The 27,405-nt window shown below is 40.3% G+C and overlaps 1 protein-coding gene and 1 long non-coding RNA gene across 2 annotated transcripts in view; one reads left to right on the top strand and one right to left on the bottom strand.

The window, feature by feature from the left end:
- The first annotated feature begins 11,466 nt into the window (after positions 1 to 11,466).
- On the top strand, positions 11,467 to 25,548 carry ARRDC3 (arrestin domain containing 3). The gene is made up of 8 exons (XM_059491856.1): positions 11,467 to 11,933; positions 15,145 to 15,226; positions 17,739 to 17,886; positions 19,118 to 19,220; positions 19,607 to 19,863; positions 20,265 to 20,427; positions 21,226 to 21,380; positions 22,764 to 25,548. The coding sequence occupies exons 1-8, from the start codon at positions 11,654 to 11,656 to the stop codon at positions 22,818 to 22,820; spliced, it is 1,245 nt and encodes a 414-aa protein (XP_059347839.1). The 5' UTR covers positions 11,467 to 11,653; the 3' UTR covers positions 22,821 to 25,548.
- LOC132086303 (uncharacterized) overlaps positions 23,176 to 27,405 on the bottom strand; it is a 28,460-nt gene continuing 24,230 nt past the window's right edge. Inside the window, exon 3 of the long non-coding RNA XR_009420403.1 lies at positions 23,176 to 23,269. This is a non-coding gene — a long non-coding RNA (uncharacterized LOC132086303). The remainder of the gene's footprint in view (positions 23,270 to 27,405) is intronic.

The raw sequence follows: 27,405 nt of genomic DNA, 5'->3' as shown, positions 1-27,405 counted from the left end.
CATCAAGTACAACCGTTAACCAGGTCCAGTATCCTCATATAAAAAAGAACTAATTCAAAGAGCACATCAAGATTTCAATTACCTTCTTTCACTTTATGATCATTGAAAATTACTTTTGGCTCTTATGCTACAATTCTTGAGAATTGTAAATATCTGAAGCTGCACTTTTTATTTTGATGACTATGGACAGGACTTTTAGGCTGCCTTTGTTTATGTCCTTATCTCATAGCACCTAAATCCTAGAGGAAAATAGAGGATATTTAATAATAGACCATAGAAGATATTTTTAATAGACCATGTTATCTAGTAATATCAGAATATTTTTAAATGTACTCAATACTTTTTATACAGCTGCTGATTTTATGCCATCTTTTTGAAATCACGTGAATACTAGTACACAAAATGAGAATATATCTGCACTGTCTGAAATACATAAAATAGCCACCAGATGGCAATGAATCCCAACTAATGCATGAAACTGTGGCTTCACTCAATATTCAAAATCACTTAATTGTTGCCTTCCATTCTTACAGCCAATGGACATGTTAAAAAAAAAAGAAAAAACTCACTTTACTCAAGGCCTATTCAAAATTTATAAGTATCTGAAATGAAAACTGACAGTTTCAGCAATATTACCACATTGCCTCAATATGAATGAGCTCAGTGAAACAGCAGTTTACTACAGCACACCGTTGGATGAATGTGGCCTGGAAATTATAAGTATTAGCACAGCTGCCATGAATTGCTATAAAACTTTTCACAGTGTCCCATTTGCACCATATCCTCATTCATTTTCTTCCTCTGTCATTCTCCTTTAAGTATTTGCTGAAATGTAATTAAATTAATAACACAAATCACTGTGAGAAAAGACCAATTTACATGCTTCTTTTTCCACTATTTTGTAATTTCAGATGCTACCACTACAAGTGTTTGCATTGGGACTTACAAAAAAACTATCTATCATCTGTTTTAACTGCTCTCCCTTAATAACAAGAATGTCATTATTTTAATATATAGTCAAAAAATATACAAACTTTTTTTCTCTTTAAAGACAGTTGCTGTTTTTCTCTTTAAAGACAGTTGCTCTTTGTCCTTATCACCTGTAATAACATCAAACATGTTTCATTTCAGTTATTTAGTGTTCTTACTCAGGTACATATGCTAAAATTTATTCTTGGTGCATGTATTGTCATTTATATAAAAAATTTCCTTCAGATTAAAAAGAGGGAAAAAATCCATCTATCAAAAAAAAAAAGAGAAAAAAGGCTGGGATAAGAAAAACTTTAGAATTTTCTTAGACTCACTCAATTAAGCCACAATTGCTAACAGAAAGGAACTAAGCTTAAAGCCCCTGCTGAATCCTCACGGTCCTGTAAAGGCTGTCACTTAACTAACCAATGTCACTCCAAGTATGAGTCCAAAGGTCACTCAATCCAGGGAAACAGGAACCGGAGCGCAGGATGGCACCGCATGCAGACACAAATGCCTCAGCCACCGCCACAGACCCTCAGTGGAGGGGCTCCTCAAGTCTTCAGCCAGCAACCACAGCCAGTGCCCGACTGGACCGGACAACTTCTGTCGCAGTCATATTGCTTGATTCTTCTGTTCATTTACTCCCTACAGGAATTTTTGGACCACCAAGGCCCCAGAAAAGTGCTTTACTGTCGGGGAGGTCTTCAAATACCCTTTCAGGACTTTTTGCTCTCCCCAGGGTCATAGACTCAGATTCTAAAGATGAAATTAAGATTATGGCTTGGACTCCTTTTCCGCCTTCTATGTCCCTCAAAGGACCCCTATCCTCTAATTGATCCCTTTCCCACATATTTTGCCTTCCTCTGTAGATAAATGCAAAAGAAGGCTGGGAGGATTTGGCTCTACAGGAGCCCCACAAATATTATGGGTACAAACAATTTCTGATAAATGCCCTACCCATAAATGTACCTTGTCATTATGGGGATAACTGATAACACTTACCAGCATTTTAGGTACTGGAGCTGATGTGACTGTTCTCTCAAGCTAAATGGCCCTCATAGAGAGACCCTCACTGGGACTGGGGGAAGCAGTCGCAGTTATCAAAGTCACCATCTAATTCAGGTGATGCGACCAGAAGGCCACAGAACTTCTGTACAGCTGTTTGTTTTACCTGCACCCATTTATGGAGATGAGATGTACTTTCTCAATGGGGTTTCAAGTTCAGTCAGATTTTTGAGAGGAGCCATTGCAGGGCATGACACCCTGAAATTGACTTGGAAAACTGATACACCTGTCTGGGTGGATCCATGGACCCTGCCACTACCTGAGGTGCGCATTCACTGAACTTGCCCAAGAACAGCTTCAAAAGGAGCATTTAGTCCCCTCCTCCAGTCCTTGGAATTTGTCCGTGTCTGTTATTAAAAACCTAACTGCCAAGTGACACTTGCTCCAAGCCCTCCACAAAATTAATTCTGTAATGGAGGTCATGGGAGCTCTGCAGCCTGATCTCCTGTCTCCTACTATGGTCCCTCGAGATTGGCATTTGACAGTCATTGACCTAAAGGACTGCTTTTTCGACATTCCTTTGCATCCTGATGATGCTCCTGAATTTGCCTTTTCTGTCCCAAACACCACTGTGCAAGCACCCTTGCAAAGATATCACTGAGTTGTCCTCCCACAAGGAATGAAAAATGGCCCTACTATTTTTCAGTGGTTTGTTGCAAGGGTCTTCAGCCCCATTTCACAGAAAATGACTGATGTCCTCCTATATCATTACATGGACAATAACCTTGTAGCAGCAGAAAGACAAGAGGATATAGAGGAAGCCTTAGCCCTTGTCGTTGCTGCTGTAACCCAAGCAGGACTTTCTGTACACCAATTTGGCAGTCTGCTTCCTGGAAAAGTAGAGAGAAACTCTAACTACATGTTTCTCTTAAATGCCTAGTTCCACAATTGAATCCAGGCATCCCTGCTAGGTCCAAACACAGCATGTATGGGGAAGTAAACAGCTGTGAATGAGACTCCTAAGCAATGTCATTCTGCATCCCCAGCTATCTGTGGTAGTCCACAAACCATCCTGAAGACAGAGGAAAGTCCTTTCTTGCTGATGCATAACTGCTGAGTTGATGCAGCAGGGAAATGAATCTGCTTGCTTTGTATCCAAAGCCTGGAAAGGGGAACATTTTAGATAGGCTGGAAAAAAAAACAAAGGACATTTTCTGGCATATCAGGTTTCATGAAAAGATGAATTGCACACACATTTTATCATACATGTGGAATTGTACAAATATTGCTGCACAAATGACATTTGTTGCCATTTTACTTTTCTGCCTAGACCCTCTCCTGTTGTTATATGATCCTTCTATGACAAGAATCCCACACATATGCAAAAAATACCCCAAAAACCAAAACAGAAAAACAACGCTATGAAACTCTCCAAAGTACTATAAAGACTGGTCTCTTGCTTTTTAAAAACAGAACACTTGAGAGGAACCCAGAAGTAATTTTGTCAACTACAATAGCCTACAGACATATGCATGCATACAGCAAGCAAAAATCCCTTCTGTGGACCATACTGTGCATCACTGCACAGTGATGCCTGAACCCCATGAGCAGCTAGCACTCTCCACGGGCTGCCTCCTGTGCGGAAAGCACTGATGAAGTGCTGTCGTCTGCCAGACATTTGCTATGAATGCAGCAGAGGAGTAGCCTTGCCCTTCAAACTGTCCCCAGCAGATCTGACACATGCCCATAGACACTCAAATCATGCAAACAGAATGCCATCAAGGCACGATTGTGATATGTTTTCAACTTCAGTCCCATGAGTTGGTTGGTAGCCAACAAATGATGGTTGGTAGCTGGAATAAGGAAAAAGGATGTTTTGACAAAGGCATATATTGATAGGCTTCAAACTGACATAGGGTAGGTTTAGATTGGATATTAAGAAGAAATTCTTCCATGTGAATGGATAAGGATTTGACACTAAACATTCTTAAAACAGTCAGCAGACCATCTTGCACTGTCCTGTTGTGTTTGAGCACCTTCACACCTGCTGTCACTCCTCCTGAAATTTTGGTTTTGGTCTGGGCATGAAGTCTGACTTGAATTAGTGACTACCCTGCATATCACTGCATGCCATGTAGACCACCCCCCACACAGTTGCTGAGTGAAGAAAGTGCCCATGTCCTCATCTTTTAACAGCACACACTACCAAAAAGGAGAGAGGCATTGCTTCCACTTGTTTAAGGGAACAGGAATAAAGTGAGAAGCATGGCTATGCCATCTGTATTTCAATCTCTCTTCTTGTTGAAATGCTTACCTCACTAATAAGGCAGGTTAGATGTGCTTATTAGTTCCGCTCAGAAAAAGAAGTGAAAGAGATGGCCTGAAACAGAACCCGTCTTGCTTCACAGTCACTTTATTTCTAAAATATTGCTCTAATATAGGTGGGAAACCAAGCTAAGGAAGAGTCGGTGTACTGAGTGCTGGCCTGTTCTTTTTCCAGACTACAAATTAGTCTAATAAAAGATCTCAGCTCTCCTTGCTTAGTAAAAAGAATAACAGCTTACTTCTGGATATAAAAATCACAGTATATATCTTACCATTTTGAAATATAGCACTAAAGCATAAACCTTTGATAAACTAGAAGAAAGTATAATGAAAAAAATTCTTAGTTTTTTTTAGAAAACTCCATTTCAAATACTTTAAACCCCTTTCTAGTGTTTTTGCTGGGTCACAGAATGTCAGAATAGTATGAGTTGGAGGGAACGCAGAAGGATAATTGACTCACACTTGTGGATGTGACAGCCTGGTCAGAGAGCAAGAAAACTTCCTAAGTTTTCCCAGAATCAGCCCGGGAGGTTTTAGGGAGTCAGAGATAAACAATTATATCCAATTATTAAAAACAACCCATAGGGGTTGTCTGATTAATATCTGTTTTCTTGTTATTCTCATAAGATTGTTTATAAATAGGCATCTTGTTAATTTGCCAATCGGTGAAACGTATCGATTAAATGACAAATCAGGTCCACCTGTATCGGCTCAGAATATAAAAAAAGCGGTTCTGAGTAAAGATGTGCGCTTATGCCACTGAGCCTTCTGACTGACTCTTTGTCATTTCTTACTAATCAGTGACACCAACTCTTAAGTTAATGGCCAATACGAGGATTGAACCCACTATCTTGGCATTATTAGAACCTTACTCTGACTAACAGAGCTAATGTCATGGCATGTTGGAAAGTTCCTGTAACAAAAACACACACAAAAAAGGGACTTTATATAGCCATAAATATCACAGGACTTCTCGGCAAACTGCTAGTAAAAAGGAGAGATAAACATGAAAAGAGGGGATACAGAAGCATAATGAGGGCATATTCCTCAGTACCACTGTGAACCAAGCACAATGCCAAGTCCTTCTTCTTCTGGCAGGATATGGTCAAACCTCATCAGAAAAATTGTGTAACATGTTTGCTGCTAGGCTCCCAGTACAGTTTGTGGCCTACTTTATTTTTTAGCTTAATGACTCCTAGGTCATTTGGACTTCCTAATCCTGCATTTTCTCATAACCTTTACAACGGCAGTGACCATCCCCCATTTTTAAACATGACCATGTGCCTGAGCCAGGTGTGGAGGCTCTGCAGCTATGCAATGGACCTAAATGCCACCTGGCTTCAAGGCAGGCCTGCCACTGGCCAAGGCCAAGCCTATCAGTGATAAGAGTGCTGCCTCTGAGATACTGTATTCAAGAAGGGGCAAAACCTGCAATAGCAACTGCAGACAGGGAGAGGAATGAAAATCTGAGCAAGAAACTGCTCTGCAGACACCAAGGTCAGTGAAGAAGTAAAGGTTCTGCCTGCACCTCACACTGGTGCAGAGATTTCCCTCTATCCTTTGATGAAGAGCATTATGAGGCAGACTGCCTCCCCACAGTCCATGGAGGTACACAGCAGAGCAGGGGGATGACCAAGGAGGCTGTGATCCTGTGGAACACCTGCACTAGAGAAGGCTCCTAGTAGGGCCAGTGGCCCTGTAGAGAAAGGAGCCAAAGCTGGAGCTGCTTTGCTGGAAGGACTTGTGTTTTGGTTTGAAAGACAGGTATCTGCTAAGGAAGGCAGGAGCCTCTCTAGAAATGGAAAATGTAAACCCCCCTCCTCCAAATTATTATAATTGAAATTAAGGGGCTCTCAGATATGGGAGTAGGAATAACAATTCTTTATTAGGAAAAATAAAAATAAAAATGCAGTAATACAAAACAACAATGACAGAATACGACCTGACACCCTGTAGGTCAAGGTGACAGCTGTGGTTCTGTTGAAGCAGTGATCCTGTAGAAGGTTGTAGCTTTCCTCTGAAGGTCCAGTGGTGGTGTAGATAGGCCTGATCTTCCTCTGGGAATCCAGTGGAGAAGAAAGGTGCTCTTCTGGGAATCCAATGGGGAAAAAAAGCTGTTCATGGTGTTCCAAATCTCAGATTCTATCCAGGTAGGAATGCTTGGCTCCTCCCCCTGGGTGGAGCACCTCCCAAGGGGATGATGTAATTTTATCAGTCATGAAGTGAGACTCAATGGCCCATGAACAGAAGATATCTCCCCTGAGGGAGGATGGGTCATGGAAGTTAAAGAAAACTGCCCCACCTGGTTTTAACAAGTGGCCCAATTAGCAGAAGATAACTGCCCCACCTCTAACATATGGCAATAGAATGCACAGCCCCAGCCACATCTTGCATTTCCAGCCTAAGACAACTTGTGACCCCACAGGGGACTTGCACTGGAGCAGCCTGTTCCTAAAAGGCTGACCCAGTGGAAAAGACACACACCGGAGAAGTTCATGAAGAACTGTAGCTCATGAGAAGGACTTACATTGGAGAAGCTTATGGAGGACTGTCTTCCATGAGAAAGACCCTTACAGTGAAGGGAAGAGCATAAGGAGTCCTCACTAAGGAAGAAGGAGCAGCAGAGGTGTTTCCTCAAGTCAAGCCTGTTTTGCCTGTGACAGTAATTAGTGTGTGATCCCTTCTTAGTTCACATGTGAGCCTTTTGTTATATTTTGTCTCCCCTGTTCAGCTGAGAAGTGATAGAGTGTCTTTGCTGGACATCTGCAATCTGCCCAGGGTTCAACACTGCTGAATACTGAATGGCTTTGAATCAACTCAGGACTGGCTTAGGCACACTCCTCAGCTTAATCACAGTGCCAGCCCTTTTGGCACAAGGTGAAGGACTTGGGAGGAGCCTACAGATAAAGTAGCTGCAAGGCAAGAAGGGGGAAAAGCCTCAAGGGGAGCAGAGAGTAACAAAAGGTACAACCAAACCCAGCATAGATCACAGCCACATACCTTCTAAATGTTTTACCTCTGTTCTTTGTTTGACTCTCTATCATAATTTCTGAAGCACATGCTTAGGTATTACTGATGGCAGCCATAAACCTGTCCTTTGGTCATGCTGTCCAGAAGAGATCTCTTCAAGCATGTGTTTAACTGTTTTCTCAGTTTAACAGCACTAGCAGTTATTTTTCAAACTAAACGTGCAGTGTTATATAATTAATAGTTATACGATGTTCTGATTTTAATAGCAAATACATCCCAGAACTCAACTTCGTCTACAGTATTTTAAAGAAAAAAACCCCAAACTAATAAACATTTCACAGAACGTTTGAGTTTTGAGACTAAATACTTTTTTTACAGTATGCATCTTCTGAAAGCAGAAACATCAGAATTACAGCACATTCTTTCTCAATCATAAACGCATACGATATTACCAGAAAAAAAGCTGCTCCCAAATCCTGGATTTTTCAAATCCAGGAAACAGTTTCACAAACTCAAAGTTTCTTTCCATCACTGAGAATTTCTCCATTAAAAAAACAAGCCCAAAGGAAGCCTATTTAGCAAAATTTTCTCTTCTTTCTATAGCTCTGACAGTTGAACAAGTGTTCCAATGGAGATAGTCCAAAAGAAAGGTCTGTAGATATCCTTCTGAAACCAGCATTTTGGAAACAATTCCTCAGTACATAGATCTACTATATACTCAACATTTTAATCTCACCGCCCTACATTTTAATGTGACAATATTTCACAAATGTAGCCTCACAACCAGTATGATGAGGGCAAATCTTACTTCTCTTATTTTTTATGAATGGATTTGGGATCAGACACAACAAAGATGAACAGAAATTAGTCCATTAGGAGAACATTTCACATTTATCATTCATTCACTGCACAAAATACAGAAACCATCCTGGAGCATGTGTTTACTTTTCAGGATTGTCCCTTTGATAAGGACACGTTAACCTTCAGAAAACACACAGCTTCTCTTCTGATACTCACTCTAGCCCATTCAATCCTGTACAAGGAAACAGCTTCAGAGGGAGGGCAAACGCTGTCTCCACACCAAACCAGGCCTAATCTCAAACCAGGATGGTCTGTAAGATGGTATCAAAGCCTGGATCTTCCTACTAACAGTAGTTTGTTAATGAGTCAGGAGAACATTGCAAGCTTTTCTGGCTTTGCTTTTAGAAAAATGTGATGACTATTGTCAAGATCATCATGCATTACACCCACCATTGTAGATTATCAAGTGCACAGTGAGAAGGCTGATTAGCTACAAAGATGCTAAATGAACTTAACCTCTGAATTTTGAACGGTCTTCAGCATGAATGTACCATTAGGTCACATGGAGGTTGGGAGAGTTCTAGGCAAGTACAAAGGTGCAAAACTAGGCACACAACAGACTTAAAAAAAATTATTAGAAAAAAAAAAAAGAAAATAATTTTAAAAGGAGAAATAATTTTTAAAGTTCCAAGAAAAAAAATGAAAGAACAGACAAACAAGGGAGAGCTTGCCAGTTTCAAGAAAGGGTTTGTAAAGGGAGGTATAATCTTTATGCCTTTATGGAGGCTGTAATATTGCCACCTTCCTTGGAGCTACTGACTCCAATAGCAGACAGCATCGTCTTCATGGGTTTTGCCAGTTAAAAAAACTCCAACAAATTAATTAATTAATTTAATAAATAATTTTCTAAACTTTATGTGAATTTTTGTGGTCTGCATCATGCATAAGGCCTGTAAAAGGTTAGTGAAGGTGCCTGATACTTCACATGTGTATGAAGTCTTCACTGTCTATTGTTGATCTAAGGTGGTAAGAACTAATCATCTTTGCAACCAATTTTTAAAATCCCATGTCAGAATCTATAAAACTTTTAACATTTAACTAGACAATAGCTCGTTTGACAAATGCAAAAACTTAAATCCTGAAAAATAACTAATATTTAGTTAACTAAACATCTGAAAAAACCCTACTAAATATTTTTGGCTAAACCTCATAGTATGTTCTCCATTTAAATAAAACCAAAATTAAACTTTTAAATTTTTTTTTCATTTTAAATTTTTTTGATTCTGACAAAAAGGCTTCACAGAAAAATGAAGTTTTTCAGAAATGCAGAGGCCAGAGACTGGTGGAAGGCAGTGTTGGCAGTCCCGCCCTTTGCCACAGGGTGGCATGAAATGTATACTTTAGGAACACAAAAGTAAAATGAGTACACTATGGGAAGTATTAAAAAGACCAACAGAGGCTGAATGAGTGTGTGTTTTGGTAGGATGTGGGAAATGCATACATATACATACACAGATCCTTCTGCAGAACTGCGCATCTGAAGTTTAGTGTGCATAACACAGGATTAACTAAATCATGTCAGCCCGTTCAGTGGTCCAGATTTAAATCACATATAACCATACACAGAGTGTGGTGATCTAGGAGATGGCTGGTGAAAGGGAAGGTATGAGGTCTGCAGGGTACATACAGAGGATGATTTGCAGCAACTTAGCAAAGTATTTTATTCTTCCTCAACCAGTCTGGAACAGGCAAATGCAAGTAGGATGATTCTCTTCCTTACCCATCTTGATCTTTAAAAAATTTAAAATCCAGATGAATATCCACTGGAATAACAGCTTTATATCTTCAGCTTCCTCAAAAATGCAATTGCTCTTTCTCATGTCTGCAGATTTGTCCCTGGGCAGGTGAACATTAAGAACCAGCCCAGAACTGGCAGGACAGGAGATATGACCCAAGCCTTGTGGATGAAAGCTGCATCCCACCTGGCTGCCAGCCTTTCTCAAGTCTATAGCAATTAGAGACCATGGAATTGTGGCTTCTATGACTAATGGAAAACACAATTATCTTTTAAATCACAGAATAGAAGAAAAATGTGCAAATAAACACATGCAAGAGACCACCTGAGTCTGAAAGCATGAGAGGAAAAAAAAAAAGCATTGTCAGAAGAGGAATTAAATCACCTCTGCTTCTCTTGGACGTATTCTTTTTATGGTTGGATTTCAGGATTTTGAAGGTCTTTTCCAGCCTCAATGATTCATTCTGTGATGTCGTGAGCTAAGGAAGTATGAATGCTTACCACGAGATGGTGTAAAAGCACAGAAAGTCCTAATTTACCCACAACAGACTTGAACCCCTTTGGCCACAAAAAATGCATGAGAATATCCACCAGGCCAAGGAAAATGTGACTTTTTTTTACTTGAGAAAAAAGCAGCAGGAATAGGCAAACACTTTCAAAACTGAAGTGTTGACATGAAATGTTAGCAGTGTATCTCAGTTTAGGCTCCCCAAAGCATGGTGTCTTGGGGGATGTCATCCACCACCATCATACTTCTCACTGAAAATTTTGTGTCAGCAGGGAAGTGTGCAAGAATTAGCTAATGTAGCATTAAATAATGAAACCCAGAGTGTTTACCAGAGAAACAGAACTACCAAAGTAATAATAATAATAATAATAAAAAAATCAACTGTTGGAAACACTTAAAGGGAGGATCTGCAGCAATGTAATTTGTATTACTGGGACAGTCATTGATACTAGAATATTTAAATTCAGATGAATCAGTACTGATTTTCAAAAGTCTACAGTGAAGATTCTCACGTAGTACAATATATACCACCCCAAAAGCCAGGACTGCTTTTTATTTTTTACCCTGTTTTTCTATAATTTTTCTACGATTCCCTATCAAGCTTTGCTTAATTATTTCCCATCTTTAGATACACACAGACAGAGGGGAAAAAAAAAAAAAAAAGCCAAGCCCCCCCCCCCCCAACTTAACCAAACAAACGCAAAAAACCTCAAAGCTGCAAAATCCTACCAACCGAACAAAACCAAAGCCAACGAAACAAACCCAAAACCCAATTGCCAGTTTCAGAACAAGGTCTGTTAAGCGAAGCGTAATTTTCATCTCCTCGCAGAGGCTGGGTACACGGCCATCCTCCCTGGGGCGGCCGACCGCACCAACGCGGCGTTCACCTGCGGCGCGCGCCCGAGGAGCGGCGGCGCGCGCACGTCCCACTCCGCGCGCCCGAGGAGCGGCGCTTCCCGGAGTCAGCGGCGGCGCCGCGGGGTCGGAGCTGCCCCAACGGGGCGGGGCGGCGCATGCGCGCCCGCGCTTGTTTGTCACCCGCCTTATAAGGCGGGGCCGGCGGCGGCACGGCAGCGCCTTTGTGGCGAGACGCCGTGTCGGCACCAGCGCCGCCCGCGCCGGGGCCGGGGCTCCCCGCCGCCCCCATGAGCCGCCTGTAGGGTCGGCGCCGCCGCACCCCTGCGCCCCAGGGGCTCGGGGTTGGTTGTTTTTGGCTTCCCCCTTCCCTTTATTTTTTTTTTCTTACAGTCTATTTTTGTACACTTTGCTATAAAACCATGGTGCTGGGGAAGGTGAAGAGTCTGACGATAAGCTTTGACTGTCTGAATGACAGCAATGTCCCTGTGTACTCTAGCGGGGATACAGTCTCAGGAAAGGTCAGTCTAGAAGTAACTGGGGAAATTAGAGTGAAATCCCTTAAAATCCATGCAAGGGGGCACGCTAAAGTACGTTGGACTGAATCGAGGAATGCTGGATCCAACACTGCCTATACACAGAACTACACCGAAGAAGTGGAATATTTCAACCATAAGGACATCCTCATCGGCCACGAGAGAGGTAAGGGCTGCGATGCTTTATTTTTTAATGGAAAAAAAGCATGTATCTTTGTGTCACCCCGGTTTAGCCCTGTCTTTTAACGGGTGCTTTGGAGAGCAGGACATGCCCAGGGTCGTATCTTGGCGATGGAGTTACGTATAGGAGATGCATTTGCAAAGTACCTGCAACCAGGAGAACTCTCTTGCCCTTCAATACGGCCATATATTAATAAATGGGGTTTCTTGAGTGTTTTAGTTTTTTTTCCCCTGGTGATAATTAGTAGGATATGCCGTACCATGGGGAAAAACAGCTGTAAAATCACAGCCTGATGGGCAGCGGACTTTATTGGCAGAATCCAAGTTGAAACACAGTGAAAGCATAAAAACCATCCTTTTTGACACGTGCGGGGTTCTGCCGATGCTGTTGGGGTGATAATACAATGATTTTTTCAGGATGGCTGATTACTGGCAGATAAAAGAGTCTCCCTGGCTTATTTTGACATATCACCACCCCACGTGTAATTTTTTCCTCATTTCAGTATTGCCCTCGCCCTGGTAAAAAGCTTTCATTTCCTCGGGATGCCCCTACACGCCGCTCGGTAGTGGGGGTTACGGCGATGTAAGGATGTGTCCGAAAAGCCCTTGATGAGGAGCAAAAGGAGGGGGAGGAGAGAGAGAGGGGGGAGTGGTGTTGCGTAATGGAAGCACCTCTCCCAAAACTGGGGAGATGAGGACCTCCTGCTCCCCACTTCCCACTCGAGCCACCCTGGTGTCCCCACCAAGTGCGGACCCCTTCGCCGGGGGCGTGGAAGCGCTGGGCCTCAGGGTTGTCTGTGTTTTTTTATTTCTTTTTCCTCCGAACTTCGCAGCCTTTGTTCGAAGCGGTTCAATCCTGTTTGGGACCGGCTTTGGAGGAGGGGGGTGGGCCGCCCGCTCCGCGCAGATTGGCCGCACGCGTCAGGTGGTGGCGATGACTTAATTCCCCAGCGCAAGAAAATAATGTTAAAAACCGGTTATGTAATTTTTTGTGCTGCTTGTCGCCTTTTTTTTTTTTTTTTTTCCCCTGAATATGCATCGTATACTCTGCAGCAATGCGATGTTTCTCGTTCTTTCCGGAAAAAAAAAATGAATGTAATTTTTGAACAACTCCGGGCGGCACCGAGCCCTTCATACAGTATACCCGAGCTCAAAGCTGTAGCAGAACTCGGGACTTTTTTTATTTGCTTCAGGTATCGCGCATACCGCGCTAACGAGGTGACTTGCGGCTCCCACCCATCTCCTGCCACCGCCTCAGGAATCACTCGCCCGAGCATAACTTTCCGCACCTCTGGACGGCGGGTTCCCAGAGCTCGTGGATGGGAGTCTGCAGCAGGACCCTCCCGTGTTGGGGGGAGCACGCGTGGGAGCGGGTGGGACAGGGGGCCCCGCGGAGCCGCTGCCGGCGGCCACCTTTCAATGAGTGCCCCGAGCGCAGACCCACGGCCCGGCCGCGCCCCCCGCCGCCCCCTGATTGGCCGGCCGTGGTTTGTTGCCCTGTTGCTAAGGCGATGCCCGCCGCTGATTGGCGGGGGTGAGGGAGCAGGTTTCGCTGCCTGCCCCCGGCGGGCAGGGGCCTCTCCCCGAGGCGCTGGCTCGGTGCAAAGCACCTCAGAGAGAGAGGGCAGGGGGATGCGCTGCCCTCAGTCTCGTCCTTGCCGCCTCCCGTCGCCGGTCCCATCACCTGAGGGGTCTAGGCCCGGCGCGGGTGGCGGAAGGGTCCGCCCTCGGTGCGGAGCCGGCGGGCGCAGCGCACGCAGCGTGTGAGGGAGAGCGGCGGAGCTGGCGGCGCTCCGCGCGCGCCGGTTCAGGCCGGTCGGCTCCTGCTCCAGCCCGCGCTGATTGACAGCTCAGCACTTGTTTACCGCGGCGCGGCGGGACTGCTGAGCTGGCAGGAAGGGGGGGCCGGGCCCAGAGCGGCGCAGCCATCGCCGACAGCGGCGCTCCCCTCCTCGGAACAGAATTAAACTAAAAATAAATAAATCAAATAGAAGAAATAGTTATTGAAAAAAAACCCTAACGCAAAGCGACAGTGTAGAAGCCCACCCTCACTCCGACGCATTGTCTCGCTTTTTCATCACATTTTCCTGACCCACGGAAAATGTTGCGTCCTGAAGGTGTATTTATTTCCGCATCTTGCTGCTAGGAGGGTGTTTGGTTTTTTTTTTGTTTTTTTTTTTTCTTTTTTTGCTTGTTTTGTTAATTTGTTTTTAAAATTTCGGTATTTACACTGTAGGAAGTAGAGCATCAGCTCTTCTATAGGACAATAGAAACTTAGAACCCTTCTGCATGCCTCCATTAATGCTTCAGCGAGTCACGCATAAGCTGTTCCCTTTCACTTTATCTCTCTATAACCCCTTTTATAATTCCAGACGTTTTTGACTGCGAGGTGACCAGCAATTTTTCACTCGACTTTTATTTTAATCAAGTCAGCGTTTTTCTGGTTTGATGTCAGAATGAACTACAATTTTCTTGTGGCATTTGAAGCTGTACAAATAATCGTGACCATAAACAAGGATTAGCATTCCTGGCATAAAACCAGAAAGTATCTATGCTCTGTCTGAGCAAGATCAAGTTAATCTATTAAAGAAATGAAAGGTTTAGCTCTAGATAGCATTAGTTGGGCAACTTGCCATTTCCTATGCCCCTGAATCTGTCGGGTACTTTCTGGGTGTTGCTCGTATGCTCTTGCTCCTTTCTCGCACGGTTTTTTTTTTTTTGTGTGTGTGATTAATGTGGGGACACTGTTGCCAGGCAGGAGATATAAAGAACCTGAATTTCTAAATTTAATCTTAAGTAGCGGACTTGGTACTGTTAATACTGGTGAAAGCCAGCTCTGGTTCATTCTGACTAGCAACTGCAGTGGAAAAGCAGCATGATTTCCTCTACGGACCTTGAATGGAGGCCTTGAAATGGCAGCAGTTGAAACTGTGTCACTATTCAGAGTCAAGATTATATTAAAACATTAACCTCTAAGGTTCTCTCTAAGGCCTGCAGTCTTGCCTACCTTTCTGTCAGTCAGAGTTGGCCCTGAATTCCAGCAGTTAATAAGTAATGGACTGGGAGACCCTTGTTCCCGGGACATCACATTGTTCAGGTCTTGTAATGTGTGAGGAAACTGCTTTTTTCTGGAAGAAAAGCCTACACCAGGTATACCGTGTGCAGCAGGATTAGCATGTTGGTTTTTTCTCTTTTAGATGATGACAATTCAGAGGAAGGCCTTCACACCATCCATTCAGGAAGGCATGAATATGCATTCAGCTTCCATCTTCCACAGACGTAAGTACCCCCTCAGAGTCCTCCTCCACACAGGGCTCTGCTGCCCACCCACCTGACCAAAACTCCTGCTGTGGGTGGAGGGGAAACCTTTTCAATGGTAGTAAGAATTGTGCTTGTAACATGCAGTAGAGAACATAATCTCATTAAACTGAAGAGGTTGCTTTTACACTGATATACCCATCCTTTTTTAAAAAAAAATTTCCATAAAAAAGGAGCTCACTGCTGCCCAGTTGCTCTCTTTCTTTTTACCAAGTGTTACTGATGGACTAGATATTCCAGTCTATTTCCCCTTCCCAAGAGGAGGGAGAGGAACTTGAACTGTTACTGAAGTCCTGCAGAGTGGCTGAAATACCTTCTAACTCAACCATTTACTGGAGTTATGCAGACCAGCAGAACTAGAGATAAGATCACAGTGGAATTGAGCCTTGTTTGGTCTCAAGTCTGGAACACTGGCTAGTTTACTTAGATTTCAACAAAAGAGGAGGTTGTTCTTAATCAGATGTAAGTACCCAGGGTGGCTATTTATGCAGTAAGCCTGGGTAGAAACAAACTTAAGAATGAGTGGTTAGAGTAAGAAGAATTTTCCTACCAAATCCCATTTGGTTTAGAAAACAAAGGCAAAGCAAGAGTAAGAGCAGAAGTTTGTCCTGGTAAGATAAAAATTGCTGCCCCACTCCTGTCTGAAATATGTAAGGTAGGCACTGTGGATGTAAGATTGGACATAATAAGAGCTGGAAATATGGAAATGAGATAAAAATACAAGTTCCAGTAAAATCAGATACGCAGGAAAAGGGGGAGTATGAGTATGGATAAAAAATGAGTCTTTTGCTGTAAAAGGCAAGTTTAATTAAATTAAATTAAAAACTTTAAAGTTGCTGAAAAATTGGCAGTTTTATGTGAATAAGCTCACTGCCTAATATTAAGGTTGTTTATTAGAGGTGCTTGTTTTAGCAAAATGTGCAGGTGGCAAACACTTCTACATTTTCAAAGTGAATGCCACAGGACTTCTACATAGTTTCAGTAAGATTTTCTGGAAACACCTGTAAACATGGAGATTTTTAAAGACAATTTAGCATTTTGTAAAAATCTCAACAGTAAGGCCAGTAGTACTGATTTTCTCTTGAATTTAAAGGGGCATTAAAAAAAAAAAAAAAAAAAAACAACAAAAAATCCCATACCCAAAACATTAAAAACATGAACATGCAAAGCTTAGCTTGAAGTGAAACAGCCAGATAGCAGGCATTGGTCAAATCATTGGTTCTTTCTAAGTGCCATGAGAGAATAGCTGTTAAGCCAGTTTTTAATAATACTGGAAAAACAAAGACTGATATTAAAAGCCTGAACTTTGACACTGCCTACTTACTTGCTATTTTGTGTTATAGAAATATAAAATATTTCTAAAACTGACTTGAACTTCAGAGCAACAGTGGAAAGATGTGCATCATCCTTACTGATTTTTCCCTTACAAAATATGGGACAGAATGAAAAACTGAAGTTCTAATTGCATTATTAGGGGAAAAAACTAAACATTTCAAATGTGCAAATAGTGAAGTCAAACCTGTAACTGAAAGAATAATTCTAGTTAAGCACTAGCATGGCTAGTATTACTCTCTGTGGAAAATATGAAAATGTTACAAATACTTTATTTTAATGTATATATAAGTATGTATTCAGAACATAGTGAAATACAAAAAATTTCTAAATCATTTATTAAAAAATACAAAAATAAAGGGAATAAGCTACAAAAACTACTGTTAATTTGAAATAATTGTACTTTAAAGATACTTTATGGTACTACAGTAAAAAAGGCAGTGTTCACAGATCTGGAAATACTACCTGCATCATCCTTCTTCCAGCTTCTAAATAGGCTTCCTTCTTTTGACAAATTTCAGAGTAGTCTTCATGATTTTATATGTGTGTGTGTATATAAATACATATATGGCTATATGTGTGCATTCTTAAGTATTATAAATGTTTTAAGCTGTCTCATCAGGGTAGAGAAAGATTAGAAGGTGCTCAAAATAGCCTCTCTTCAGAACTCCATGTTGTAATATTTACTCTGCTTAAGGTGAACCTAACTATGGAAGTGCTGAGTTGCAGCTAAAATTAACCTGATGTTGAGCTACTGACCAAGTAAATATACACAATGGCGACATCCAAAACTATAAGTGGTTGGTGCTAATGGTAATACTAAATTGGTAGTCAAAAGGGCATACTTTACCTCAGATGTGGAAGTGGCCTCTTAAGCTTAAAGAAAATCTGTGCTCTCCTGGCATTTTTCTAGTACAATTCTCTAATTGATTCCTAAAATCTATGAAAAACTACAGTAGGATAAATTGGAGATGATTTTTTCTCCCATCTTTAATTATTGAATTTTTCTGAGATACTCTGCATTAAGTACTACAGTGCATTAAAAATGCAGTTCTATATACTACTAATCACTGACTTGATCAATTGTATCATTATTAGACAGAAAGACTTTACTCAGTTTTGACCTTTGTGTCCTGCACAGACCACTTGCTACCTCATTCGAAGGCAGACATGGCAGTGTGCGCTATTGGGTGAAAGCCGAATTGCATAGGCCTTGGTTTCTACCAGTAAAATTAAAGAAGGAATTTACAGTCTTTGAACATATAGATATCAACACTCCTTCATTACTGGTAAGAATTGACAGAATTATTCATTTTTTATTTCTGGCATAAAAAAATAATGAAGTTTAATAACTGAAACAATATTCATATCTAATTTTACCTAATACATTACCTGATACTTACTTGATACTTAGTTACAGGCAATCTTTTAAGTATTACATTAGTTCTGCAACTCTGTAAGTTCTTCCATTTTGAAAGCTGTGTTTTCCTGTACTTGGAGTTGCTTTACTTTTAAGATATGTAAAATGTTTTTGTCAGATTAAATTAATACTAAATTGTTAAGTGTGAGTAAAAAGGAAAATTTTGAGAACTGTTCTTCTTTGATTCTGAAGTAAAAACAGTGACACTTAAAAGAATTAGTGTGACAGACTGCAAACTTAAAAATGCAAAGTAAATAATGTACTGGTGTGCATAATTGATCATTTTCATATGGATCGTTTTCTACCAATGGGGAGAAATTATCACAATGCTCTATAATCTTTTTCTGAAGTATCATTTCATTAAAACAATTTCAATGTCACAATTCCTTTCAATGAGGATTTGAGTTCAATCAGACCTAAAATTCCATTCTCCACCACCCTTCTTCAAATTCACCCCCCATGGAGAGGGGAAAAAATTCTCAAAATCCATTGAAATAGGTTTCTTGTGTGTATGGGTGAAAAATCAGATTTGCATGAAGATGTTGGTCTCGCACAAATTCCATTAAAATCAAAAGACTCTCATTTGACTTTATTGGGCTTTGGATCAAGTCCTAAATCCTGGTGTCATGTAAAATACCAAAGTCTGTTTAATACAGATGAAATGGGATCATTTTGAAACAGGAGATAGCAGGAGTCAAGGTTACTGTACTGTACCTTAGTTACTGTTTCTGAAATACTATACTGCATAGAGATAGACATTTTAGTTTACTGGTAAATTAAAAGCTCTTCAGCAATATGGTGGGATATGTAGACTTAAAAGCCTTTCTTAAGCTGTGCTAAATTTATTTATGTATAAAAACTTGTTTTAAGTGTAACTGCAGTATGAAGTGTAGCAAAAAAGCAGTGTTGATGAGTATGGAATTAGACTAAAGCTTATAGTTTGCATGGTGCAGTTTGCTTGAGGTTTTCCCCTCTAAATAAAACTAGATATGCTTATCAAAATGCATAGAATGTATATAATAAATATTTTCTGTGTTGATTAGACAGATTAAAAGATTCGTGGAGCACTCTATTAAATGGAAAATGTTCTTTTCTTGCAGTCACCCCAAGCAGGCACAAAAGAAAAAACTCTCTGTTGTTGGTTTTGTACCTCAGGCCCAATATCCTTAAGTGCCAAAATTGAAAGGAAGGGCTACACCCCAGGTACGTAACAGAAGTAATTATAGGAAATGTTTTTCCTTCCCTTTTAAAATGACAGTGTGTGCTTAGCTGCTGTTATATATAAAAGAAATACTTAAACTATTCTTGCCATTTTGGTTTTCTTTCATCTGTCTTGGTATTTTAAATGACTGATTTTGTTTGCTTGCTCTGTCTCCATATTGTTAAAGGACATTGCTTTTATTGGCCTGTGCATTTTTCTGTTAGGTTTACTTCATGGTGACCTTACTCCTGCTAGCATCAGTGGATATTGTTCAAAGTGTGGAGCATTGCTAGCAGCATCCACTGCCTTATAACAGTTCACAGTATGTGCCAGCTTGTTTCAGTTGCCTTTCAAATACATAGAAAAAATGAAATGTTGCTTTTTTCAGGTGAATCAATTCAGATCTTTGCTGAGATTGAGAACTGCTCTTCCCGTGTGGTGGTGCCAAAGGCAGCCATTTACCAAACACAGGCATTTTATGCCAAAGGGAAAATGAAGGAAGTCAAGCAGCTTGTTGCTAGCCTGCGTGGGGAATCCTTGTCATCTGGCAAAACAGAAACTTGGAATGGCAAACAGTTGAAAATTCCACCTGTTTCTCCTTCAATTCTTGACTGTAGTATAATCCGTGTGGAGTATTCACTGATGGTATGTTGGATTGTTTAATTGGAGCAAGAGTAGTTTCCATGATTCCTTGCAAATTGTTAACAAAGCATTGTGAACTGCTAACTAGTTACAAAACAAGTACATAGCCTAGCATTAGGTGTCCTAATAGGAATTCTGTGAGTAAATTCAGTTTAAATCTTGCATATTCTAAGGAAATGTGTTACAAGTGTGTGACATTTCCATGTGAGGACTTGTGTTAAGAGTATAGAACTGCCTTTGTCTTGGAGGGCTGTTTGTCTCCATAGGGACATTGACTTTAAAATGAAAGAAAATGAAATTTCAGCCACTTGTGAAAAATTACATGGCTGGAGATTTTAGTCTAATAATTTGGAAGTGCTTATACAAACCTATTTTTAATCTTTCATTTTTATGTTGTTCTTTAGGTATATGTGGATATTCCTGGCGCCATGGATTTATTCCTTAACTTACCACTGGTCATTGGCACCATTCCTCTACACCCCTTTGGTAGCAGAACATCAAGTGTAAGCAGCCAGTGTAGCATGAACATGAATTGGCTTGGTCTGACACTGCCTGAAAGACCAGAAGGTAACCTGACAAAGCAAGTCTGTTTTGATTTTTATGTGCTTTATTCATTGCTGTCATGCAAACAGACAAAAACTATGTTCTTCATAATAAGGTCCATAGAAGGTCCTTTGTGGATGCTTCCTTGCTACCTGCTTGCTCTGTGTAGAAGAATGGAGTTCCCCTCTTTGCCTTCTTCTCTCAGATGTGCAAGAAGTGGAATTCAGCTGCTTGGAAGCTGGTACAAGTGAAGGCACAGAGTGCCATTGTACCTGGGCAGAATTAATTCTGCCTCCAGTATCCCGGCTGTATCCTTGGTTGTAAGTCAGTGTAACCTGTCAGAATAGCAGTTAAGGTGATCTTTATTAGTAGCCAAAACATTGTGAAAGGATAATGTAATCCATTTCAGTGGGAATATCTTTTGTTGAAGGAGAAGCTCTGTAGCTTCTCTCTTTTTGCATATAAACATATGGAGTTTTAATGTACAGATCCCAGACTGATGATGGAATCCAGAGAAATGCAATGTTCTGTCATTCCTGCCTGGAACAGAAATTCAGTGTTCTGAGTATGCTTTAAATCTGAAGGTGATAATTAAGCCACAATGAGCAATGGTCAGTCTGCTGTTGGATTTGAGCATAGCTGTAAAACAAACCACAGCAGTCTACCCTCTTTTTCATGTTCAATAACTGTGTAAAAATCACGGAAGTAATTTATCTAAATGCTGGTGCATTTTACAGTATAAAAGTTTAATATTTATCATGTTACGTGTTTTGACGTGCGTAAGAACTTGTTGTTCGAACCGCGTGTGCCTTTTCCGTGCAGCCCCTCCCAGCTATGCAGAAGTGGTGACGGAGGAGCAGCGGCAGTCCAGCCTTGCACCCTTGGGTGTTTGCGATGACTTTGAGAGAGCGCTTCCAGGACCACTGTTTGCATACATCCAGGAGTTCCGTTTTCTGCCTCCACCCCTCTATTCAGAAGTAGGTACCTCAAAATATAATTATGAATGTGCTGTTGCTTTGAGTTCTGTCATGTGGAATAAATGTAAGAAACTGTTTCTACTTTAAGAAAACTAGGACAAATAAGCAAAAATATGAAATGTAACTTAGTTTTAGCAAAGTGCAGGTAAATTGCATAAAAAATTTTCCAGGTTTCTTCACTATTTTAATGTTTCATAGAGATTCTGAAATTGTTTTGCGCTCTCTCAGCAACTTATTAAAGTTATATTGCATTATATATGTAATACATGACATTAGTGAATACCAATGTTCTGAGTCTACAGATGCACAACAAACTGTTTTTCACCTCTACTCTCTAAAAGTACTCTGTATTTTTAGCTCTTTGTATGTATTACTTTCAGAATTTCCATGCAGACAGGATACAGAGGTGCTCTTTCTGGCTTAGGTTTCTCTAAATGCACAGTTCAAACATTTCTGTCTGCAAGTTAAGTTCTGTGAAAGTCACTCAATAACTGGGACACAAGTTCAGGCTTCAAAAGCCATGTTCATATTTTTCAAAGCAGTGGTATAGGACAAAATAAAATAGTGCCCTTTGGCTAAATCTTGCCTGGATCCACCCACTCGTGATTGTTTCTTTTCCTCTTGAAGCACTTAATCTGCTAGTGAGTGAGTGGCCTGTTTTTTGTGTCTTTTCTATATCATAAGCCTAGAATACAACTCAGGGGCTTTTCATTTTAGGTGCCCTAAATATTTAGAAGTAAGTTTTTCCTTTGTTCTAAATAATGTATTTTTAAAATAACTGACCAAACTATGTAATGTCCACTTAAACTATATTTCCTATTGAGTTTTGGAGACCTAAGTTAGAGACCATGTTCTTCACCTCCTTCCTTTTGTTGAAAAGAAGAGGAGGCAATGTGTGGTACACATGAACTTCTGAAACATTTTATGGGTTTTTTCAGGATTGATTACTTAAAAATTAAATAGAAGAACTTTTTACTAATAATTTTGTGCCTTTTTAAGTCAAATGTCTTCCAAAATCAATTTAGTATTTAAAGTTACTTGTTAAAGTGTTGAGTCCAGTTGTCTTCTTACTATGCAATAAATAATTTAGAATATTTGTGCTACTAGCCGATTTTTTACGATTTCTTATTCCATGTTTGTGCTTATTCTTAAGCTACCATCAACATGCAGTTTAAAGTGTTTCACTGTACTTAGTAATATTCAATTCAAAGTTTAATCTAATTTTTAGAGATGCTTCAGTTACCTGAGTAACTTTTGGATTGGGAATACCATTTATCTCTGACTGTCTTGGACTTTAAAATGTTGGTGTTTGGATTGATTTATTTTCTAGCAATCAGTTCTAAAAATACCTTAGGTTGTTGTGTTTTTTTCTCTTTTGTTTAGATTGATCCAAACCCAGATCAACCCACAGACGACAGACCATCTTGCCCTTCTCGTTGAAAGAATCCATAAGAAGCTGACTTGACTTGGGTTTGGAATTGTACCTGCCATGTTGAAGGTCAAGGCATCATAGTGGAGACACGCTTTCAGAGAAAGTGGGTTTGCTCTTGCCTGTGTGGTGAATAAATGAAAACAACCTGTGATCATGCTTTGAAGCCTACAGTAACGTTGTAGGACTGCTCCACATGCTTGAAGAACTGAGCTTTCCCCCCTCCCTCTTAAATACTGGCACATACTAGGAGCAGCCTTACTAACCTACAGTCATGTGTGTCCAAACACTCAAACCACATTAAGAGAGGTTTGGCTTCCTCTTACAATTTGGAAATTTGCACATGCTTATTGCTTACCTTGTGCGGTTCAGTGTCACTACAGCTTTTTCTCATTTACGCTGGACAGTTGTTACCCCTTTCTTATGTCTTGTGGCCCGCACAATAAGGAGCAAAAGAAAGCTTTGACAAAAAAGAAAGAAACAAAAAACCCAACAGTAAGAGACTTTGACAAATGCACTGACTTTTCTTTTTTTTTTAATTTAATGTAGCCTGGACTTTACCTACATATGCACATGCTCAGAATTGTCCTAGTAGGCTGATCATGTATCACCTCTTCAGCTTGGATCCTATTGTGGATTTATTTTACAAACATCAAATGCCTTCAAGCCAATCCTCCTTGCTGTATGTTTTGCAGCCTACTGTAGTAGATAAGCAACAGATATGGGGATAGGGAGGGAGGGTGAAGAGTTAAGAGAAAGAAACTAATAAACTTTGTCAAGATTGTATACTTTCTTGATTTCTTTTAAGAATTTGTTGCCTTTCTACTATTATCGCAAAGCAGCATTTTGTTACAGACTGCCTAAAAATCACTTAATCTCAGGTGAACTCATCACTTGCCAAACTGTTGGAATGCTATTTGTTTTTTTACATTGCACTGTTGAGTTAGTTCTTTTTTTTTTGTGTTTGTGTTTTGTTTTTTGTTCTTAACTTGAGAGGGAGATCTGGAATAAGGACATACACAAAAGTTACAAAATCCTCCTCATTCCCATTTCTCTTTCTGCATTTAAAAAAAAATGTTCAAGTTGTGAAGCTCTAAAAAAAAAGGCATAAATGAAAGCAGCACCAGCAGACACCAGCTGTTCCTCAAAAGAGTATTAGAAGGAAGTGGTCATACACTGTTTGGATTCACAGACAGATCAATATCTCAAGTAGTAGGGATAGGAAGTGAAAGTGAATTTATTTTTATATATAGCTACTTAATCACCAAAAATTCTATATGTGATGAGTCTAGAAGAAAGTATATTTCAAACTGTGGGCAAAGCTTCTTTTATGCTAAGAGCTCAGTTTGTGCACTTTGTATTACCTTCAGGGTTTATGATACTGTACAAGATTAGAAGTGTAATTAAAGTGAGAAAGATCAGTGTTACCAGCCATACTTAAATATGAGTTAGCTGGAAGTGCTTTGATAACTGCATCTTCTGTGGCACTCTGAAGAGCTTTAAAACAAACAGAACACTGAATTATACCATGCATTCATGCAGAATGCAAGAAACCGTATGGAAAGAGCACTTGTCCTTAAGTGTGCCACAGGAAAAAGAGGGCAATGGAGCCATTACCTGTGCTAACAAATGCCAGCGCTTACATGCTAGAGATGTACAATGAAAGTCAACTTTGCTCTTCAGAAGCCATGGAACACAGATCACTGACAAAGGGACACTCTTCTGGTCTTGACTATTTGAACAAATAAGATCTAATCCATCAAATACCTGTCTCCCTGTGCAATAAAAAAGCTCCGAAGAGAGTCAGAGAGGGGAGGCTGGTGTTTCTGCATGGCGCTCATTTTTAAAAACCTTTGCCTTGTTTTTAAGGCTTCATAAATGCGACAAATAGGCTTTTCCATAAGTGGCCTTTATGAGAACATGAAAGATCATTCATGTTTCAAAAATGACAACAGGGTGATAAAATACAAATGAGTCGCGTTTTAAGTGATTCAGTTAAAAGGCTTGGGCTTTGAGCAGGAATATTGGCAAGAAGGAAATTGGATGATGTTACTAGGCCAATTTTGTGGATGTCCCTTCCCTCTACCCTCTCCAACCAGACAATTTTTAAAGCTAATGGGATTGTTGGTATAAAAGGGCATTTGGTGGTTTTACTTTTTTTTTCCTTTTTTGTTCTTTTTACAGACTAGGGAACAATTGCTGATATACATAGCATTAAAGTACTTACTGCAATACAATGGAAAATTGCATATGAGGTGGGATTTACCAATATCATAGTAATTGACTTGGCATTTCAGCCTTTGTGATCAGAATGAAAAATTGTATAATGTTATCAAATAAAGACTTCCGGTTTAAATTACTCAGAGGCATTACTCTCCCACAAATATTGGTCAGTTCTCAGCATTATAAAACTTCAGGTTCACAGTTGAAACCCAGTATTTGATAGAGAATTCTGATCTGAATTAGGAAAAAGTAAGTAAAATCCAAACATTAGAGAAACAAAGTGCAATATTAAATGTTTGCTTTATAGATTATATTCTATGGCTGTTTGTACTTTCTTTTTGTTTGTTTTTAGTTTTGGTGCTGAATATGTCCTTGTAGACTCTTGTTTTAAGAAAACAATATGTGGAGAACAGTTTAATTTTTCCTATTGCTCTTCCTTGTGGAAAATAAACTTTTTTAAAAAAAAAGGTTTTAAATGTTGTATCTATGTGTAAAATGAAAAAAAAAAAAACACAAGTATCACATAATACAGGAACTTACTGAAGGAAAACATGTATTGCTTTCTCAAAAAACAGAAAAACTGTTTTTAGAGCTATACTGCTGAGTACCATTGGAGTCCAGTTTAGGGATCCTGTCTCTTTTATTTACATCACTGAGCTCATGGGGCCAGATCCCAGATGGGAAATGCCTTTTTAGGACTGTATCACATTACAGCTGCGGTGACCCTGTTTTGAGGTGTCTGGTCCTTTGCCTGAGGATGTGACACAAATTTGGGGGGAATAGGAGGAAAGAGGGGAGTCACTTCAAAGGTCTAGTTTGCAGATAGAACTTTGACATGAAGTTTGTTGACTTGGGATGTAGATGTCCTTTGCTGTTCCATTGCAAGCAAGCAGATGTGGAAATGTGTGCCCTGTGCAGCGTTGTTGAGTCTCTGCTGTGTGCCAGCAGGGTTTCAGTGCTGCAGCATGTCCTGTGTGCTGCGCAAAATGGATTTGTCATCGTCCTTCAGGATCAGCATGTCATTTGACCTGTGAGAAGATCAGGGGCTTGAGTGGCAGGCCTGCCCTGTGCACCTCTGTTGGTGGTTGGGGCACTGGGCCACAGTGTTCCCACAGGACTCTTACCTTCAGGGAGGCAGCTGCTGACACGGGTGACACAAACATTGATCCAACACCCTACGTAATACAAACCATAGGACCTCCTCTCTAAGCAGAGCATTTCAGCTTAGTCTTAAATTTGTTTTTGGTGAAGAATTCAGACAGACTTAAGAGTTAAGTCCCTTCTTATTAATAACCCCGTTAATAATGCTTGCCTAAGTTCAGGTTAAAACCAATAAGAAATGTGAGGGTTGTCATTTTGCTGATCTGCTTGGAGATGTGTTACTGTGTATAACCTCTGCTAGCAAAGAAGGACCACACAGCTTCTCCCTAACTGCCCCATCAGTGGGCTGGGGAGGAGAGAAGAGTCAAGTGACAAGATTCATAAGTGGAGATAAAAACAGTTTAATAAAGCAAAAGCCACAGACACAAAGCAAACCAAGGAATTCATTCCCTATTTGCAGTGGACAGGCTTGGGTTCAGCCATCTCCAGGAAAGCAGAATTCCATCATACCTTAATGGTGACTTGGGAAGGCAAACTATCACTCTGAATGTTCTCTCACTTCTCCCCCACTTCTATATGCTGAGCATGATACCATGTATCCCAGAATATCCCTGTGATCAACTGGGACAGCTGATCCCCTCCCAACTCCTTATCTACCCCCAGCATACTTGCTGATGAGCTGATTCAAGAAGCAGGAAAAGACCTATATACATTGTGAGCTCTGCCCAGCAGTAACTAGAGCATCTCTGTGTTGTCAGTGCTGCTTTCTGTGCAAATCTGAAACACATCCCTGTAATTGCTGCTGTGACAGAAATTAGCTATCCCAGTCAAAACCAGAACAAATTCCTTCATAGCTAAGTGACTATGTATGCATATATATATATATATATATATATATATATATATATATATATATATATATATATATTTCTTTTTTTCATACCTACACAAAGCTTCTAGTGCTACATGACAGAGTAAGAATTTAAATTAGCACCATTAAAGGGACACTGCTAGCAGTTCTGTGCAACATGTGCAACATCTTGAAATACTACATTTTCACTCCAGTACCTCTCCTAACAAACTTAGCTGTATTGTCAGTGTTATAAATTTGGAAATTATAAAAGTTTTGTTATTTGAGACCTTGAGAATTTTAAAATGCAGATGGCTATTTCTTTAAATAAATACTATAAATGTAAATATATAAATATGTACAAAATCCTGTTACACCAGGATGTAAAACTAACCTCTCTTCCACCTCAGCCATCCATTAAA

The sequence above is a fragment of the Ammospiza nelsoni genome, chromosome Z (assembly GCF_027579445.1).
Source record: "Ammospiza nelsoni isolate bAmmNel1 chromosome Z, bAmmNel1.pri, whole genome shotgun sequence".
NCBI classification, from domain to species: domain Eukaryota; kingdom Metazoa; phylum Chordata; class Aves; order Passeriformes; family Passerellidae; genus Ammospiza; species Ammospiza nelsoni.
The sequence above is the reverse complement of the archived record's forward strand: the minus strand, read 5'-3'. Positions and strand labels throughout refer to the sequence as shown.